The sequence below is a fragment of the Sus scrofa genome, chromosome 13 (assembly GCF_054392235.1).
Source record: "Sus scrofa isolate SSC_HxYL_T2T_F1_AM1 chromosome 13, Sscrofa_HxYL_maternal_Yorkshire_Landrace_v2.0, whole genome shotgun sequence".
In the NCBI taxonomy this organism is placed as follows: Eukaryota; Metazoa; Chordata; class Mammalia; order Artiodactyla; family Suidae; genus Sus; species Sus scrofa.
In genome coordinates this window covers 218,214,326-218,229,034 of record NC_139395.1, presented here as the reverse complement: position 1 = coordinate 218,229,034, position 14,709 = coordinate 218,214,326, and the positions used below count along the sequence as shown (strand labels likewise).

The following is a 14,709-nucleotide window of genomic DNA, read 5'->3' as shown; positions in this document are numbered from 1 at the left end:
ATAACTTGCAAACCCTCCTTAACTATGTGACTTTGTTGAATAAAGGGACATGCTGATGAAGTATTTGTTTTGGAGACACATCCCTTTGATTCCAGAATTATGTTATCTGCAGGACATGATGGCAGCATATTTATATGGGATATCACAAAAGGCACCAAGATGAAACATTATTTTAATATGGTAAGTGGCGTGAGATGTGTCTTCATGCATGTTTGCATTTGATTCAAATATATGGATAATGAAATGTAGCCAGAAACCAGCCTGTGTGTTTTGGCAGTTTATACTTTTGTTTTTTATTTTTATTGTTGCAGTGTTTTTATTTTTAAAATATTTTTTGCATTTTAGTTGGTTTATAGTGTTCTGTCAGTTTTCTACTGTACAGCAGAGTGACCCAGTCACATATACGTGTGTACATTCTTTTTCTGACATATTTTTAGAAATTAGGGTACTACTCAAAACCGATAAATATCTGAGAGCCATACATGTATGAAATTCTCTGTAACTGATTCACATGAGGGGAAGATAAGCTTTGTGTGTATGTGTGAATGTGTCCTATCTATGTTTAAATTGGCAAGATTATGGTAATTAATGCAGCTTTTCACCATTCCAATTTATTAAAATATTTGATAATAAAAATTAAAAAATAATGTAGCTTAGATTCAGTCACTGGCCTGGGAACTTCCATGTGCCATGGATGTGGCCATTAAAAAGTTAAATAGAAAATTAAATAGTATTCAGTAAATCAAACATCATTGTTTTTTTTCAGCCTTTTTTCTTTCTGTATATGAATATTTTATTGTTTATTTATTTTTATTTAGTTATTTTTAGGGCTGAAAATATGGCATATGGAAGTTCCCAGGCTAGGGGTTGAATCAGAGCCAAGCGAGGCCAGTGATTGAACCCACAACCTCATGGTTCCCAGTCGGATTTGTTTCCGCTGCACCACAACAGGAACTCCTCTTAGTTGACATTTTTGCATATAGTTTTGTTCTTTCCATTTTGTGTAAAGAATGTTTTTCCACTTTTTTTTTTTCCTTTTTAGGGCCGCACCTGTAGCATACGGAAGTTCCTGGGCTAGGGGTGGAATCAGAGCTACAGCTGCCGGCCTGTGACACAGCCACAGTAACTAGAGATCTGTGCTCCATCTGTGACCTATAGCACACACACACACTTTTAGGGCCTCAGGTGTGGCATATGGAGGTTCCCAGGCTAGGGGTCGAATCCAAGCCACATCTACCACCTACACCACAGCTCCTGACAATGCCAGATCCTTAACCTACTTAACAAGGCTAGGGATTGAACCTGTGCTGAGCCACGATGGGAACTCTACAGATATATTTTTGACTAAATTCAGCTTTAGAAAAATGTGAGTTACATGCTTAATTTACTATCATGGAGTATTTAAGTGGTTTCTAAAATAGGTGCAGTGGAAATGAATCCTACTAGTATCCATGAGGATGTGGGTGTGATCCCTGGCCTCACTCAGTGGGTTGGGGATTTGGCATTGCCATGAGCTGTGGTGTAGGCTGGCAGCTGTAGCTCTGATTTGACCCCTAGACTGGGAAGTTCCATACGCTGTGGGTATAGCCCTAAAAGGCAAAAAAAAAAAAAAAAAAAAAAAAAAGGCACAGCAGTGATACTTTGTCTTTATGGTTATTTATGTAGATCTTTGATTATTTCCTTAGGATAAATTCTGAGGGAAATGTGTGAAGGGACTTGTTAAGACCTTAGGTATATATACACATAAACGTATATGATAGGTTTTATAAAAATTATTCTTCAGTTTATATTGAGGTCCATATCAAAGTATAGTTCATTTTAGAGGTAGTATAGCAGCATATTACAGATGAGTGTTCTCGGACCTTTGATTGAAGACCGTCTTAGTCCATGTATTCCATTTTTTTAACCTTCAGATTTTAATTCTAACATGCTTAGAGCTGACAGTTCCTTAAACAAAGAGTTCAAAGTACAGGGTTTTACTTATTAACATTAAATACACCGAACAGCTCAAATAGCATGACTGAAATACATCATTAGTTATGTCTGTATCTATTTATTAACATTAAATACACTGAAACAACTCAAATAGCATGACTGAAATACATCATTAGCTATTAAACATATCATTAGCTATATATATTAGTTCAAAAAAAATGAACTAAGCCTTTTTCATTTTTTTTTATGGCTTCAAAATTCATAGGTAGTTCTATCTTCTTAAATATCCTTTAAAACTCAATGGGAACATTACATACTAAATTCAGTCTATTAAAACAGAAAACTACATTAATTCAGACTTTAAACAGAATATAAGCTAAATAACTTCTAAGCCAAAGAATAAAAAAGCCTCAAGTGGGCAACATGATCTTATTTCCATTGAGACACCGGAAATTTGCCTTGAATACTGAGTGCTTAACCCTTCCTGCTTGACTGAGTGTCTCCTGATTCTCTAATGCTAGATGAATTACTTAGGGCTGTAAACCACAGACAAAGCACCGTTTCACTAAATGCGCAGTCAGTACTCATGTGACACTTCTAAAGTGTTCCCCAGGTACAGCTTCAGGTTGTATTTTGTCATGAATTATTGTGTAGAGTTCTTCAAACTGTAGGTGAAAACCAGAGGCTGCCTTGCTCTCTGCCTAGATAGGTTTGCCCATTTGGGGAAACGTCCTCAGCAGGTATCCTTAGCAAAGCTTTTGGTGCAGCTCCACATGTACAACAGGAGAGTAGCCGCCACCATCCTCGCCTTGCCAGCCAAGGGCTCTGGTCTCCCCTTCCACCTCTGCTTCATTTGGACTGAAGGTCTCAGACCAGGGCTGTGAGGTGGTGCCAAGGTGCAGGTCAGCCTACTGTGGAGGGGGCTCTTCAGAGGACGCTGTGGCTGAATCTGTGTAATAGGATGGAAAATATTTATCCTTTCTTTTCCTTTTTATGTTACGAAGGAATGCGAATTTGTATACATACATTATTCAGTAGGTCCCTAATATCCCAGTGCTTTAACTTTTTTTTTTTTTTTTTTCCCCATTTTGTTAATTGCTACTCATTCCTGTGTGGTAGAGCAGTAGTGAATGTTGGTTTTCAAGCAGGTATTTAGGCATGTATGTGAGTTTGTTCTGGCAATTAGTGGGTGGATGATTGCTTTTACCAACATTGATTTAACTTGTCTTAAAGTTTAATTATTGGGCAGTTATAGGCTGAGACAACAAATACACATAGCTCTACATATTAAGTTAAATAGCTCATTTAAGTATAAATTGATAATGCTAAACTAATATAATTTACACTTTAAAAAGCAAGAATAAAACAGTTTTAAGGCACCATTCATAATGCACTTAGGGCATCCTTCCTGAAATTTGTGGCAGTTTGAAATAAGGTAGTTCCTTATACAGGCATTTACATACACACCCTTGAGACTTTGTAGTATTACAACTTTTTTTTTTTTTTTTTTTTGTCTCTTTGCCATTTCTTGGACCGCTCCCGAGGCTCATGGAGGTTCCCAGGCTAGGGGTCAAACCGGAGCTGTAGCCACCAGCCTATGCCAGAGCCACAGCAACACGGGATCCGAGCCGCACCTGTGACCCACACCACAGCTCATGGTAACGCCGGATCGTTAACTCACTGAGCAAGGGCAGGCATCGAACCCGCAACCTCATGGTTCCTAGTCGGATTCGTTAACCACTGCGCCACGACAGGAACTCCGCAGTACAACTTTTGTATAGTGGTCGGTTATCCAAGTAGAAAGTTTAAACTCCATAAAAGTGTTGATCTTAGTTCACAGATATTAAACTCTGTTAATCTTTAATCATTTCCCTTGTAGGTTATTAATCAAAAGCCTTTTGTTATGTTTTAAGAGAAAAGTCGATGAAGTTGTATTAACTTGTAAGAAGTAGAGAAAGCCTTCACTTTGGATTGATTTTTATGATCCTTTGTTTGCCCAGTTTGAGAACTAATTCTTAGAATATCTTTTAGGATTTTTTTCTAGGCTAGTGGTATCTAAAATGAATATTCTAAAAATACTGAAATGTGTTTTAATTAAAATTTTGTTAAAAAACTTTGTTTCAAGAAGTTGATATAACAACAGCTCTTTTTTTTTTTTTTTTTTTTTTTTTTTTTGTCTTTTTGCTATTTCTTTGGGCCGCTCCCGCGGCATATGGAGGTTCCCAGGCTAGGGGTTGAATCGGAGCTGTAGCCACCGGCCTACGCCAGAGCCACAGCAACGCAGGATCCAAGCCGCGTCTGCAACCTACACCACAGCTCACGGCAACGCCGGATCCTTAACCCACTGAGCAAGGGCAGGGACCGAACCCGCAAGCTCATGGTTCCTAGTCGGATTCGTTAACCACTGCGCCACGACGGGAACTCCAACAACAGCTCTTGGATAGAAATGGTCATAAATGTTTCGCCTTGTGTTTCCTAGATTGAAGGACAAGGACATGGAGCTGTATTTGACTGTAAGTTTTCACAGGATGGACAGCATTTTGCCTGTACAGATTCTCACGGTCACCTTCTGATATTTGGTTTTGGATGCAGCAAGCCATATGAAAAGGTCATTTCATATACTTTCTTATCGTATGTAAAATAAACAGTTATAAAGGATGTTTTGAAAATAGGTTAGGTGTATTGATTTGATATATATATTTTTTTTTTTTTGGTCTTTCCAATTAAAACTAACTGGCTAATTTATTTTCTTTAACATGTATAAACCTCAGAATTTCAATCTGAACTTCCCTTTTCTAGATTCCCGATCAGATGTTCTTCCATACTGACTATCGACCACTGATTAGAGATTCTAATAATTATGTCTTAGATGAGCAAACTCAGCAAGCTCCTCACCTTATGCCTCCACCATTCTTAGTAGATGTGGATGGAAATCCTCATCCAACTAAGTATCAGAGATTAGTACCAGGCCGAGAAAATTCTTCAGATGAACATTTGGTGCCACAGCTAGGCTACGTGGCAACAAGTAAGTGCCAAGTCTTTTTTTTTTTTTTCCCCCAAATTTTTTATTTAAAATATGTAAGTAATAATACAAAGAACACCTGTACTTTCAGATTCACTCCTTAATATTTTGCAGTATTTTTAATTATTCTTTCTCTAGATACAGATGGTTGTTTTGAACCTTTTGAGACTTAAGTTCTGGGCCTTATGTCCATTTACCCCTAAATACATCAGTGTATAGTTTCTGAGAAAAAAGACGCTTTCTTATAATCCTAACATTATCAAAATTAGGACACTTAACGTAATGGTGTTTTTAAATCTGGTCTGTAATCAAATTTCATTACCCTAATAATGCCTGTTACAGGTTTGTTTCTTCTCTGATGGAAGCTTTTAAGTTAGGAGTGCATATTACAATTAGTTGTTGTTGATTAAGTTCAGATTATGCATTTTTGGAAGAACATAACATCGGTAATGTTGTAGCCTTCCTGGAGCATCGCACTAGGATGCTTGTGATTGTGTTTTTCCGGTTGTTGGTAGGGTTGGCTTTGAACACTTGGTGTCTGCCAGGTGTCTTCTCCACCGTGAAGGTTTTTTTTCCTCTTTGTAATTAATAAGTAATTTGTGGGAGTGTCTGATGTACATAACCTAGTCCTTGTCGAACTCTACCTCTGAGTTTTAGGATCCAATGAGAGTTTTTGCCTGAGTCACTTATCGCGAAGGTTGCAAAAAGGTTGTCTGATAACTCTGTTATTGTTGCATCTGCATTTTATCATTAGCTGGCCATCTGTTACTCTTGTCATTTATTTATACAGTTTACTAGTAAGTTTTAGTGGGAACTTACGGATGTTATGTGGTGGGTACTATCATGTTTAGTTCTTCCTGCCCTTGGGTTTGGTTATTAGGGTCTCCTCAGGCGGAGGTACGTATCCTTTCTCAAGTCCCCATCATTCCTTGAGTACTTCCTTCCTTTCCGGCCCAGGGTTTTCCAGTCCCATCTTGTACTTTGCTTGTTCTACGCAAGTAAAGCGGTTTGTTTGTTGTTTTTATTTTGTATTTGTTCATAGCAGTACGGTGTTTTTCCATAATATTACCAAGCAAAGAAGAAAGATGCTTCTGTTTGTTTTGATGAGGATTGATTTACGAAACTGAATCACCTTAAGGTTGAAGATTAATGTGAATTACTGTATGTTTACTCTTTCAAATGTTTATATTTTTAATTGATTTGAAGTATACCACAGACATAACAAAATTTACCATTTTTAAGTGTACAGTTCAGGTGAGTCGAGAAATTTTAAACCGTCGTGTAATCCTCACCACAGTCAACATAGGTAACTTTTCCAGTTCCAGTGCCCCCAAAAGTTCTCTTGGACCTTTTGGAATCTGTTCTCTCCCTTCTCTTGGCCCCATATAATGTGACTGTTATATTTTGTACTATATTTTGTTACCTTGATTTTTTCTTTTTAAGGAATTTTGTTTAAATGAAATCGTTTAATACATAGTCTTTTGTGTCTGGCTTCTTTAATTTAACATGGTGTTTTTGAGGTTCATTCCTGTTGTTGGAAGTATCAGTCGTTTATTCTTGCACCCACTGTGTGGATATACCATCAGTTATCCACTCACTAACAGCTGAAGAACATTGGGCTTTTTTCCATTTTGTGGCTGTTTTAAAGAGTGCTGAAATATCCAACTTCCCTGTGGATTTGTCTTATTTTTATCTTTGGTTCTATCCATTTTTACTAGATGATTTTAAAATTCTGTTACTATGTACATACAGATTTCAGATGAATTAACTCTTTCATCGTTATGAAATGCCCCCCTTTATCCTTGGGAGCATTTCTCTTTTTTTTGGCTTTTTAGGGCTGCACCTGCGGCATATAGAGGTTCCCAGACTAGGAAATGAATTGGAGGTACAGCTGTTGGCCTACACCACAGCCGTAGCATCGCCAGGTCTGAGCTGTGTCTTTGACCTACATCACAGCTCAAGGCAACGCCAGATCCTTAACCCACTGAGCAAGGCCAGGGATTGAACCTGCAACCTCATGGTTCCTAGTAGGATTTGTTTCTGCTGCACCATGACGGGAGCGTTTCTTGTTTTGAAAACTATTACTTTGTTTCATATTAATATAAATAATCCGGGAGCTCCCGTCGTGGCCCAGCGGTAATGAGCTCAAGTTCCCATAGTGCCTCAGCGATAAGGAGCCCAACTAGTATTGGTGAGGATGCAGGTTCAATCCCTGGCCTCACATAGTGGGTTAAGGATCCAGTGTTGCTGTGAGCTGTGGTGTAGGTTGCAGACGTGGCTTGGATCCCACGTTGCTGTGGCTGTGGTGTAGGCTAGGCTGGCAGCTGTAGCTCTGATTTGATTGACCCCTAGCCCAGGAATTTCCATATGCTACGGGTGCTCTCCTAGAAAAACAAAAAAGACGAGAAATGCCAGTGCTCTTCTGTATATCAGAAATCACACATTGCTCACTAGTCCGAGACCTTGGGAAATAAGACTTTAGTGAAATATTTGCATAAGTGAACGGTGTTAATGTGAAACAGAAAAAAAAACCTTTTTCTGAAATGTGTTTCCAGGAGTTCCTGTCGTGGTGCAGCCGAAACGAATCTGACTAGGAATTATGAGGTTGCGGGTTCGATCCCTGGCCTAGCTCAGTGGGTTAAGGATCTGGTGTTGCCATGAGCTGTGGTGTAGGTCACAGACGCAGCTCGGATCCTGCATTGCTGTGGCTGTGGTGTAGGCTGGCAGCTGTAGCTCTGATTAGACCCCTAGACTGAGAACCTCCCTATGCCATAGGTGCGACCCTAAAAAGCAAAAAAAAAAAAAAAAAAAAAAAAAAAAAAGAAATGTGTTTGCATATGCTCACTTCTAAGGATTTGAGAAGCTTTGTTGAGGTTTTTGTGGTACATAGTAATCTAGTTTGTTTTGATTCTTTTCTCTGACTTAATTAGTTATGAATGTATAGAGTATCTTTAATTGTTTTTAAGAAAACAAGAATTCTAACAGTTAATGTGGTTTTAATTGTCGTCTTGAAAGTTTTTTTCTGTTCATACATACTATTTTATATTCCTTCATTGAATTTGCAGGTGATGGAGAGGTAATTGAACAAATTATAAGCCTGCAAACCAATGATAATGGTGAACGAAGCCCAGAGCCCAGTGTTCTGGATGGAATGATAAGACAGTTGCAGCAGCAGCAAGATCAGAGAATGGGAGCAGGTCAGGACGCTCTTCCAAGTGGACTTCCGAATGGGGAAGAAACCCCCCGAAGAGGTAATAAATATATGAGAGGGATTTTGCCTACATGTGCCTGGATTGAAACTGAAGAATAAATGAAGGCATTGTACGCATGTAGTATGACAGACTTTAAGCAGTGTACACTTACAAGTTAAGTAGGCTGGAAGTAGCTTTATTCGGTGTAAGGTTGATACCCTAACACATGGACATTTGAATTTCAAGTACTATGAAAGTCTGTTGAAAATTTTTCGCTCTGAAATAACATTATTTACAAAATTATATTAAAGAAACAAGAGTAAAGAGCAGAGTATTTCCTAATGAAAACTATAGTTCTAGGTTTCCTTTCCTTTATCATTTTTAAAACACCAAATTGAGTAGAGCACTAATATTTCCACTGAATTAGAAAGTTTGAAGTGAATTTTCTGGGAAAAATACTTGATAATGGGAATGTAGAATAATTATGTGAGAAATAATCTAGAAGAGATTGGTGATTGTTATGCAACTGAAATCTCACTCTGGGAAAGTTGAAACCCTATGGAAAATTAAAGAAACTTTGAGAGTCTATAAAATGCTATTAAGTTCTTATCTCTTTATCTCTCAGTGCTGTGTTCTAGACAGTTTCTTTATATCTGTCTGCCTTGTCACTCTTGATCTCTCATCCAATCTGCCACATAACTGGAGGCTTTAGATTTTTTTAACTCAATGATTTTTATTTTTTTCCATTATAGCTGGCTTAATGCGTTCTTTCAATTTTCTACGGTACAGCAAGGTGACCCAGTCACATATACATGTATACATTCCTTTTTCTCACACTATCATGCTCCATCATAAGTGACTAGATATAGTTCTCAGTGCTACAGCAGGATCTCATTGCTAATCCACTCCAAAGGCAATAGTTTGCATCTGTTAACCCCAAATTCCCCATCCATCCCACTCCCTCCCTCTCCCTCGGCAATCAGAAGTCTGTTCTCCATGTCCATGAGTTTCTTTTCTGTGGAAAGGTTCATTTGTGCCATATATTAGATTCCAGATATAAGTGATATCATTTTTGTCTTTCTCTTTCTGACTTACTTCACTTAATATGAGGGTCTCTAGCTCCATCCATGTTGCTGCAAATGGCATTATTTTGTTCTTTTTTATGGCTGAGTAGTAGTCCATTGTGTACATATACCACATCTTCTTAATCCATTCATCTGTTGGTGGACATTTAGGTTGTTTCCATGTCTTGGCTATTGTGAATAGTGCTGCACTGAACATATGGGTGCATATGTCTTTTTCAGGGAAAGTTTTGTCTGGATATATGCCCAAGAGTGGGATTGCTGGGTCAGATGGTAGTTCTATATTTAGTTTTCTGAGGTATTTCCATACTGTTCTCCATGGTGGTTGTACCAGTTTACATTCCCACCAACAGTGCAGGAAGGTTCCCTTTTCTCCACACCCGCTCCAGCATTTGTTGTCTGTGGACTTATTAATGATGGCCATTCTGACTGATGTGAGGTGGTATCTCATGGTCACTTTGATTTACATTTCTCTTAATAATCAGGGATGTTGAGCATTTTTTCATGTACTTGTTGGCCATCTGTATGTCTTCTTTGGAGAAATGTCTTTTCAGGTCTTTGGCCCATTTTTCCATTCGGTTGTTGGCTTTTTTGCTGTTGAGTTGTATAAGTTGATTGTATGTTTTAGAGATTGAGCCCTTGTCAGGTTGGTTGCATCATTTGAAGCTATTTTCTCCCATTCTTTAAGTTGTCTTTTTGGTTTTTTTTTTATAGTTTCCTTTGCTCTGAAAAAGCTTGTCAGTCTGATTAGGTCTCATTGGTTAATTTTTGGTTTTATTTCTGTTGCCTTGGGAGACTGACCTGAGAAAACGTTTGTAAGGCTGACGCCAGAGAATGTTTTGCCTATGTTCTCTTCTAGGAGTGTGATGGTGTCTTATTTTACGTTTAAGTCTTTGAGCCATTTTGAGTTTATTTCTGATGTGAGGGTGTTTTCCAGTTCCATTGATTTACATGTGGCTGTCCAATTTTCCCACCAACAGTTGATGAAAAGACTGTCTTTTCCCCATCTTTATTCTTGTCTCCTTTGTTGAAGATTAATTGACCATAGATAGGTATCTGGGTTTACTTCTGGGCTCTCTATTCAGTTCCATTGTTCTGTATGTCTGTTTTGGTACTAGTACCACACTGTCTTGATGACTGTGGCTTTGTAATATTGCCTGAAGTCTGGGAGAGTTATGCCTCCTGCTTGGCTTTTGTTCCTCAGGATTGTTTTGGCAATTCTGGGTCTTTTGTGGTTCCATATAAATTTTTGGTTTGTTCGTTCTAGTTCTGTGAAAAATGTCGGGTAATTTGATAGGGATTGCATTGAATCTGTAGATTGCTTTGGGTAGTATGGCCATTTTTATAATATTAATTTTTCCAACCTGGGAACATGGAGTATCTTTCCATTTCTTTGAATCCTCTTTAATTTCCTTGATTAATGTTTTATGGTTCTCAACATGTAAGTCTTTTACCTCCTTGGGTTTATTCCCTTGTATTTGATTTCTGGGGGTGCAATTTTAATGGGCTTTAGATTTTAATGACTGTTATGTCTAGAAGTTCCTTTAATGCTTTAAATTTTACTTCTTTTATATATTTGTTTTGGATTTTAGGGACAAAGAATTGGGTCTATCAAAACTTTGTTCATGACACACTTTATCATTGGTTCACACGTGGTCCTTTGTTTTAAATCATGATAATTATCTTTATGGGTCCTGCTCTGTTTTCTCTCTCCTAAGATAACAACTGTTCTGAATCTCATGTTTTTTTAATTTTTTTTTTTTTTTTTTCCTAGGGCTGCATCTTCAGCATATGGAGGTTTCTGGGCTATGGGTCTAATTGGAGCTGTAGCCACTGGCCTACACCACAGCCACAGCAAGGCCAGATCCGAGCGGCATCTGCAACCTACAGTACAGCTCATGGCAATGCCGGATCAATTCCTAACCCACTGATCGAGGCCAGGGATCAAACCTGCGCCCTTATGGATACTAGTCAGGTTCACTTCTGCTGAGCCACGATGGGAACTCCCAGATTATCTCTTGATGTCACAAATAATGTTTGTTGTTAGAGGTCTTATTATAAAGCCACCGCAGTTGAGACATCTATTTGTAGTGCTAATGTTTTGAGAAAGATATATTTTTAGTTTGCAGTTTTCAGGAAAGCAGGGTTTTTAGAACTGAAACTATAACAGTATTATAGAAAATGCTTGTACTTTCAGAAAGTACGGTAAGTTCAGAAAGTCTAGTAAAAATGGAAATTGTTAATAGTTATAGTAATGTTTGTTCTGTATGATATGTTTTTTTTTTTTTTTTGGTCTTTTTGTTGTTGTTGTTGTTGCTATTTCTTGGGCCGCTCCCTTGGCATATGGAGGTTCCCAGGCTAGGGGTCCAATCGGAGCTGTAGCCACCGGCCTACACCAGAGCCACAGCAACTTGGGATCCGAGCCGCGTCTGCAACCTACACCACAGCTCACGGCAACGCCGGATCGTTAACCCACGGAGCAAGGGCAGGGACCGAACCCGCAACCTCATGGTTCCTAGTCGGATTCGTTAACTACTGCGCCACGACGGGAACTCCCTGTATGATATGTTTTGATCTCAGTCACATTAAGATTCTTTTTTCAGTAGGTCTTTATTTTCAGTTTATATCTTACTAGGAGGAATATATGTGCATATTAGATTGACATTTGTTTTGGAATAATTTCTTAACAATTTCCCTAGGTTTTAGAAGGCTGAGCTTAGACATCCAGTCCCCTCCAAACATTGGTCTGCGCCGCAGTGGACAGGTCGAAGGTGTCCGTCAGATGCATCAGAATGCTCCCCGCAGTCAGATTGCCACAGAGCGTGACCTGCAGGCTTGGAGACGAAGAGTGGTTGTACCAGAGGTACCACTAGGCATCTTTAGGTTTGTTTTAGGATATCTATTAATACTGTTTATGTATCTATGAAAATACATCTATATGGTTATTTACATATATTTTAATCATTAGTGGTATAAATAATGATATAAAGGAGTTCCCGTTGTGGTTCAGTGGTTAACGAACCTGACTAGTAACCGTGAGGTTGTGGGTTCAATTCCTGGCCTCACTCAGTGGGTTAAGGATCCAGTGTTGCTGTGAGCTGTGGAGTAGGTTGCAGACGCAGCTTGGACCCAGTGTTGCTGTGGCTGTGTCATAGGCAGGCAAGTGCAGCTCCAATTGGACCCATAGCCTGGGAACCTCCATGTGCCATGTGTGTGGCCCTGAAAAGACAAAAATATTAAACAAAAATAATCATATAAATATATTTTAGTAGTGGGTTGTGATTATTTTAATTGTGGTAGGAAGATGTCAAAATTGTTCTCTAGGAGTTCCCTTCGTGGCTCAGTAGCTAACAAACCTGACTAGGAACCATGAGGACGTGGGTTTGATCCTTGGCCTCTCTCAAGTGGGTTAAGGATCTGGCATTGCCCTGAGCTGTGGTGTGGGTCGCAGAGGTGGCTCGGATCCTGCGTTGCTATGGCTGTGGTGTAGCCCGGCAGCTATAGCTCCGATTCGACCCCTACCCTGGGAACTTCATATGCCTCAGGTGCAGCCCTAAAAAATTGTTCTCTCTTCACTGTGGTAACCAGTCTTGTTTCATCGGTATAAACATGTATCTGCCTTTTCTTCTTTCACTGTTACTTTGATAGATACCCCATTTTGTCCATAGCTGTGTTAGTATGTTTCTCTAAAATAGAAGAAATTGTCTTAAATTGTAACCATAATGCCATTGTCATATCTTAAAAAAAAAAGGCAGTGTTTAAATTTAAATTTCCAGTTGTTTCACATGTCATAAATGTTTCTAGTTTTTTGCAAGACTATATCAAAAATGGTAAAAATCCTTCAGAAGGCAAATGATGTCTAATTTTTTGTGTGATGCTGCAGGTATTGATGCTCACTGCCTAGATTCGTTAATTAGTTAGGAGTTATAAAATAGTGACATTTCAAGTCTGAAGTCTTGGATACTTCCAGACAAAAATTTACCCACATCTACTATTTTATTATCCAGTAGTAAAGTTTGTATATTAAAAAAACAGGGTAGATGCTTGCTTATTTTGCTATATTTACCTTCAAAATAAAGATTTATTTCTTTTTCTCCTCCAGCAGTGTTGATGTGTTTCTGTTTTTCAGTGTTTAAATCACACTGCTGTGATTTAGCTTATTTCTGGTATCGTTAGTGATGTTTAAATTGTCCCATCTCTGGCCAGGAGGGGCTGCTTCAAGTTGGCTCCTGAGTCTTTTTGAAATGATGTATGTAGTAGCCTTTGCTCTCAGGCATGTTAAGGTGTTATAGGTTCATCTTGTAAATTTCTTTACCTAGGCTTAGGGTCGGTCTTTTGTTCTAAGCAGCCCTGTTTTCTTTTAGTGAGAAATGACATTTCCTAATTATAGTGTGGTCTTCCTTGGCTATTGAGTTTAATGTACTAGCTGTCAAGTTAGCAAATACTGTTTTTTTTTTATTGGTATTTAAAATGTTTCAGTATGCTGTCATGTTTGTGTCTCATAATAACCAATATTTTGAAGATAATATAAAAGTTTTCATGTGTTTAGCCAGAAGAGCTTCAGTGATTGCCGGAGTAATACTGGACATTACTTAGGTGTTTTACAGTGAATTTAAGAGTATTTATATGTACTCTGTAAAATAGTGAAAAGCAGAATCTAGAGTTGGGATGAGCAATACAGAAAATTACCGTGGTGTATGTAGTGTGTGCTATAATTAAGCCTTAAAATTGTGTTTCAGTTTCATGGTCATCAGAACTGAAAATTTCGTTTTGGAATACTTTTTGTTGTCAAAATCAGGAGAAGCAAACAGGCATCAGGAGTGAAAGACCTGAAGAATATCTCCTTATTTATTCTCTTAACATAAAGGAAGTCTGGAAATAGTTTAAGGCTAGAATCCTGGTTAATCAGGGCCTTAGGGTCCTGGTCCTCTAGTTCTGATCTCCCCTTTAAGGATGTGGCTTCCAATCACCTCACCTCGAAGTCCAAGACAGCTGGACTTTGTAGTAGATGGCACATACTGCATCTGTGGTGGAGGTGGATATTTAGGGCAGAAGAAGGCAAGGAGGACATTTCTTTTCGAAGGAATTTCTTTTAATCAGACTTACTGGCCCCATGTGACATTTCTGCTCTTAACTTACCAGAATTTCATCGTATGGCCATACTTAGCTACAGAGCAGGTGAGGTAAGAGTCTCTATTTAGGACAACGAAAAGCTTAGATTAAAAGTGAGATTCACGGAGTTCCCGTTGTGGCGCAGTGGTTAACGAATCCAACTAGGAACCATGAGGTTGTGGGTTCAATCCCTGGCCTTGCTCAGTGGATTAAACAATCTGGTGTTGCTGTGACCTGTGGTGTAGGTCGCGGACGCGGCTCAGATCCTGCGTTGCCGTGGCTCTGGTGTAGGCCCGTGGCTACAGCTCCTATTAGACCCCTAGCCTGGAAACCTCCATGTGCTGTGGGAGCGGCCCTAGAAAAGGCA

General features: G+C 38.8%; 1 protein-coding gene across 3 annotated transcripts in view; it reads left to right on the top strand.

The window, feature by feature from the left end:
• Positions 1-14,709, top strand: part of BRWD1 (bromodomain and WD repeat domain containing 1) — a 120,993-nt gene that overhangs the window by 40,878 nt on the left and 65,406 nt on the right. For 2 of the 3 annotated variants that reach the window (XM_021070989.2, XM_021070988.2), the window contains exons 15-19: positions 46-180; positions 4,415-4,543; positions 4,735-4,960; positions 8,023-8,208; positions 11,930-12,113. In XM_021070989.2, coding sequence (XP_020926648.2) covers positions 46-180; positions 4,415-4,543; positions 4,735-4,960; positions 8,023-8,208; positions 11,930-12,113 — 860 coding nt within the window. The remainder of the gene's footprint in view (positions 1-45; positions 181-4,414; positions 4,544-4,734; positions 4,961-8,022; positions 8,209-11,929; positions 12,114-14,709) is intronic. The other variant, XM_084992149.1, reaches the window with a different exon arrangement.